This window comes from Eschscholzia californica, unplaced genomic scaffold, assembly GCF_041429995.1.
Source record: "Eschscholzia californica isolate CP2 unplaced genomic scaffold, dmEscCali1.0.p SCAF_2, whole genome shotgun sequence".
Classification (NCBI taxonomy): domain Eukaryota; kingdom Viridiplantae; phylum Streptophyta; class Magnoliopsida; order Ranunculales; family Papaveraceae; genus Eschscholzia; species Eschscholzia californica.
The window spans coordinates 52,815,649-52,821,547 of record NW_028238309.1 but is presented as its reverse complement, the minus strand read 5'-3'; the positions used below and the strand labels follow the sequence as shown (position 1 = coordinate 52,821,547).

The 5,899-nt window shown below is 36.7% G+C and overlaps 1 protein-coding gene across 1 annotated transcript; it reads left to right on the top strand.

Moving 5' to 3' along the window:
• The first annotated feature begins 1,264 nt into the window (after positions 1 to 1,264).
• Positions 1,265 to 3,210, top strand: LOC147558948 (uncharacterized). Its single transcript, XM_086660702.1, has 2 exons — positions 1,265 to 1,468; positions 1,563 to 3,210. The coding sequence occupies exon 2, from the start codon at positions 1,593 to 1,595 to the stop codon at positions 2,880 to 2,882; it is 1,290 nt and encodes a 429-aa protein (XP_086516828.1). The 5' UTR covers positions 1,265 to 1,468; positions 1,563 to 1,592; the 3' UTR covers positions 2,883 to 3,210.
• Positions 3,211 to 5,899: the final 2,689 nt, after the last annotated feature.

The window sequence follows — 5,899 nt, the reverse complement described above, 5'->3', positions numbered from 1 at the left end:
GTTATATTTTATCTTCCAAAGTTACCCATGTGTCTTGTCAGAACATGCCTTTCAATGCGCGCCACCTAGGACTAATTTATTGATGCAACGTCATACTTTTCAGCTCTCTCCCTCTCTAAAAACTCTCTCTTTTTCATCATTTCTTTCTCCTTTTCAGAGAAAGAAAAAAGTTGTTTAAAGATAGTACCGAAGAAGAAGAAGAAGAATATTTGACTAATTGTTTAATTCTTCTTGCTAATGGTCATAATTATCATAATACAAAATGATATGAAGAGAATTCGGTAGAAAAATGTAAGAGGAGAAGATTAACAGAATCAACTACAACATCAAAGGGATATGGGTTGTTTATGAATGTCAAATTTGCAATTGATGGTTTCCTTCATTTCAAGCTTTGGGTGGTCCTGAAGCACGACAGAAGAAACCTCAAACGCGATTGTTGATCTTGATTAAGGAAAGAAATCTTTAGGTTTATCGAAAGATGATCGAAGTAGTAATCAAATACAATTCAAGGATCTTCTTCAAATTACCAAAATTAGAACTTCTCTGTCATCAAAATCTTCACTTTCTCTCATCATCATCATCATCATCATCATCATCATCATCATCATCATAATAGTTTTTCTTTAATTACACCAGTTTCTTTTGAAATTTGAGATTCCTCTTATCTCGTTTTCCTAATTAGAAAGATGATGTTGGTGATGGACATCGATGATCAATTAGTGTTTCGGTGTTACTTGAGTTGTCCTTGTTGGGGTTGATCAGAGTCTATGATTAATATATTGTTGATGAATATATTGTTCTTGAGTTTGAATCATGGCGGGTGGTGCACATCCAACCATAAAAATGAACTATCACAATTCCACCTTCTAATAACCTCTCCGTCTCAATTTCTCTCCTTCTCCAAAAATCTGTAATTCCCTTTTAATGGTTCTCGGTCGCATTTGTCGGAACTGAACTAAGTACTACCAGTCTCTTCAAGTGATGAAACTTTATCAAGGTCAGTCCCATTTTTATTAGATAATTAAAAAGAGTTTTTAGAGAGAGGTAGTGAAAAATTATGACGTTGCATCATTAATGAGCCTTGGATAACTTAGGAAGATAAAATATAAAGTTAATGAATTTTTGACGTTAACAGCAAAAAGGGGGCAATCATATAGATATTTTCGATAAACTAAAGGGCTATGCGGGAGGCTGGTCATAAACTAGGGGCCAATTGTGAGAATTTTATCTGTTATCTTAGGTGAGTGAACAAACATACCATCATGATATTTCATTACACGTGACAAAAAGAAAAGACTACAACTCTCTTTATTCATGGCAAGGCACCCAAAAAGACAAACAAACAGGGAACGAAGGAAGAAGCCATTAACCTGAATGTGAACATGTAACAAAGAAAAAGTGAAAGAAGATCCATCATCTCAAACCCTAACAAAATTTATAATCAAAGCCCTCAATCGATCTTCTTCAGGTATTCCTCTCTTCTTATTTTCTTACTATCCTGATTTTAAAAATGAGAAAAGTTTGTTTCTATGTGTACTAATTCATTTTTCTTGTAAATCTAGGGTTTGATTTTGGAATATTTGTTAGTCTAAATGGATAATACTGAGAGAGAAGATTTGACTGATTTCGATCTGAATCTAGGAACTTTAGGGTTATTACCTGAAGAACTAGAAGAGATTTATTACTCTAATTTGTTAGGAAGGCATAATCATAATCACTCAGTGGAAGGGGTTTCTTCTAGAACTAGAAGTCGATGGAGGAGGAGAAGAACTGGTTCATCTTCTCATGAACCTAGAAATATTCCTCTAGAACTGTTAGTAAACCCTAGTTCTGCTGCTGGTGGTGGTGGTGGTGGTGGTGGTGGGGAGAGAAGACCTCAAATTGGAGAGGGGAGTTTGGGCAACGTCAGTGTTGCCGAAGAGAGAACAGCTGAGAGTAATAAAACAGGTAAAAGAGTAGCTGAAGATCTTTTAGGAAGTGGGTTGGATAAAGATGATGAAAAAGAGAAAACTGATATTGATGAAATGAGTTTTTTCGATTGCAATATATGCTTGGATATGGCTTCTGATCCAGTTCTCTCCGTTTGTGGTCACTTGTTCTGTTGGTCATGTTTATATCAATGGCTTCATGTCTATTCTATTATGAAATCATGTCCTGTTTGCCAAGTCGAACTTAGTGATACTAACATTACACCGATTTATGGTCGAGGAAACAATAAAGAGGATAACTCGAAAAAGAAACTAGGGTTATGCGTCCCTCCGAGACCCAAAGCGCAAAGGGTTGAGAGTTTTAGACAAAGTATTCAAAGAGCTGTGTCTTCGTCTTTTCAAATTGAGGAAATGATTCAGAGAATTGGTCGTCGATTTGATGTTGTTGGAAGGAATGGAAGAACACCATTAGATGATCGTTCCATTGCTTTACTTGATAGTGCTGATTTCATTGCTACTCAAATTCTTGAATCGGGTAGGGTAAGGAGAGATGGTTATAGAAGGAATTTACTTTTAGAACAGTCTCTTCTTGAAGCAGATGATAATGTGGTTAACTCTGAGGCAGAAGGAGGTAATCTTCTCAGACAACCTCCACGGCCATTCTTGAGGTCTCGTCTACAAAGAGCTGCTTCTCGTACCCACCTTCCACCTGTGGTAAGTTCTGCCGAAAGGGCGCTTAGTTCGCAAAGCAGAAGAAACCATAGAAGTTCGTCACCAGTTGAGAATCTAGATTCTCTTCCAAGTCCGATTATCCCTCATTCCGTATCCTCAGAAAGCCAGATAATAGATGCAGAAATAGATTTGATGTTGACCCATGATCCTTCTGATACTCCAAGACCCTCTTATAGGGATGGCAGTGTTTTTCGTGAACTAAGAACGAGAAGGTTGAACTGATTAGGTATCTCGATATTTATCATCAGCATTTATGGGAAATTATTGCTTGAAATTGAGTCCAATTTCGTATCCGAGCTGCAACATGTGTGCAGTAAATCATGTAAGTGCCATCATCTTCTATCGAGATTTATCTTTCATCTACCGTATGCTTATGTACTTCCTTTTTATTTTCTTTTATATTTCAATCATGTCAAGCTTTAATATGCTAGAATCCCTATCAAGAGCTTATTCTAGTTTTACGCTTACATCTGTTGTTTGCAATGGAAGGGGTTAGCGTTGTATATTCCCCTTCAACATTCATATATTATATAAATCTATTTCAGTACTCTACTTGCTCTTCTTTAATATTTACACAGATAATTGCAGAACCCGACTCGATTAATGTTCCTTTATCCGGCTGTGTCATATAGTTGCATTGGCCTTTACTTTCAAGTACTAGACCTGTAGTCTTTTGTAGTTTTGTTTTAATCTTATAATAATTATTTATTTCATTAATGCTAATTAATTTTCATAGTAGATTATGTATCTTTACTAATGCTGTAGTAATGCAGTGTTCTTGTTTATTCTACTAGACTTGTAGTCTCTTGTTTTAACGTTATGGTAATTATGTATTTTATCGAATCACTCTAACATATATTGACGCATATAATGTTGTGATTCTGGTTGCTTCTGGAGTAGACAGAATTAACATTTGTTCCAGTTGACCGACTTTTTTCTAACAAAGAGAGTCACAAATAACGCGGTTACACTACTACCAGGAATAGTCAGTCTAGGGACCGAAGAACATTTTTCATCCCCTATATGCATGTAGCTGGATTTGGCCCTCGCCCGGCTCCAATTCTAGCAAGTAACTCAGGGAGTTAGTTGTCTGTATCGTTTTTTCTTATGTATGTATATATATATACAGCACAAATCCCAACTGGTATTACTTAAGATTGGGTGGGCTGCCCCGCCCCAGCCACGGGAAGAACGTGTCTGTGCCAAGGATAATTGGCAAACCAATAGCAATACCTCTTTCATCAGGCACCATTTCATGTCTGTGCCACGCAGGTCTGTGGCATGGACTGCACGCCCTTAGCCTTCGATGGGCCATGTCGCAAGGTGCAACTGCGTGAACCCCCTGTTGAACCACTAAATTTAGCACCTAAACAATGTACTTGGCAGACTTTGGAGGGATCCATCAAAGGGTAATTTCAAGGTTATCTGAGAGTTCCATGATCTTTTTCGTGTCTTTTAACAGTTTTTTGTTGGGACCAACTTCTTCACACAACTAGTGTAGAAAGTTACTGTTGCTCAGATAAATTGATGTGCTTGGTTTTGGTTTCGCCTTATGCACATATATTCACTAATTTATCCTTAGAATGCTGTCAACTATATGTGCTTTTGTACCTTTGGGACATTTAAAGGTAGGTAGGTTCTTTTTTGTTTGAAGTGTATCTTGTTTAGTATCTGTCATTTTGCATTTTCAGAATAGATCGGAACACAATATCGACCATTATCAATAGTCTTTAAGTGGTTCCTTTAGATAGAGAGCTACTCCTGTTTTTGTTTCGGTCCATCCATGATTATAATTTGAACATGAGCTTCTCTACTGTATCTGAGTTTAGCTAATAGTTGGCTTATTTGGCTGTGTGAAGTCTTACCGTCGAAACTCACCAACGCCAATGGCTGATGCAATGGGTAGATCTCTTACTTACTTGGCGTTAAGGTTAAAGACTAATATGGGGTACAATAATCATTTTAGGTTATTTTAGAAATGTTACCCATTTAGCACCTTCATATGGGATTGGGATTATAATATGAAGATCAGCACAAGGTCATTGACTTCATTCTAGGTTAACTTCCTGGTCATGCTAATCTTAAAAAGTTGAAAAGTACTTGTACAAATAAGATTACAAACACAAAGTCAATTTGACTTTTGGAAAGTCAACTAAGATCTCACTATGATTTTCAATGTATTGAAATGATTATTCACATTATATTTCATCACCAATCAGGCATGTTCAAAGTTTCAACTAATTAGAATTTAGAAGGAAAGATGTTGAAATGGCAAAACTCATGAATACTTATCCAATAGTGTTCTTGAAGGATTCTTTATTATTATCAAATTGACTTGTTGATTAGAGGAAGTTAAATGTATTCTAATGCCACATGAATTAAATAGTTTTCAATTTTCTATGGGGACTTTCGTCTATTGATGGTTCATTGCTTCATTAATTCGTGTAACCATTCGTGTAACCTATTTCTCGCTCATGTTGTCTTTAAGCGTCGTGAGATTATCACATCTCCAACGCGCATAAACAAGTTGTTCTCAGCACTGAGACCATGATGCATCAGATAAAGTCATTGAGGCTATATTATTCCCGTTTCACGACCCAGGAACAAGCTTAAACCCGAAAGTATAGTTTTGTTCTTGGCCAAGACTTTAGGTATAAGACAAAGCCATTGAGGCCATATTATTCCTATTTCGCGACCCGGGCGGAAGCTTAAACCCAAGGATATAATTACATGAAGTCATTGAGGTAAATATTATTCTTGTTTCGCGGTCTAGGCACAAGCTTAAACCCAAAGATATAATTTTGTTCTTGGCCAGGACTTTTCGAATACCCTTAGAAGGCTAAGGCTTTAGAGGATCTCTAAGTGATGTGGGATTGTAGTTGATGTTTCTCTCCTTATCCTTCATTTTTTTCGCTCTTATTTGTTTCACGATTTTGTATTCCTGTCTCCTTTCTCTCCACCAAACTAACTCGTCTTCTCCCCTCATTCTTCCTATCCCTACGTCTTCTTCTGGTTTTAAGATAACCCTGAACTCTTGCGGTAGTTCCAAAAAGTTCTATTTTGGTTCGATCATGTGAAAGAATGAGAGAAAAAGGAAAAGATTGATTAGTAAGAATATAAGAAGGGGATTAGTTAGGGCTTAATTAGTGACTGAGACAGAGAGAGGTTATATAAGAAAAGATTTGCGAAGTCTGAAAATAACACCCTAAGTTAGTAGAAAACTCCCCTTTAAATTTCAA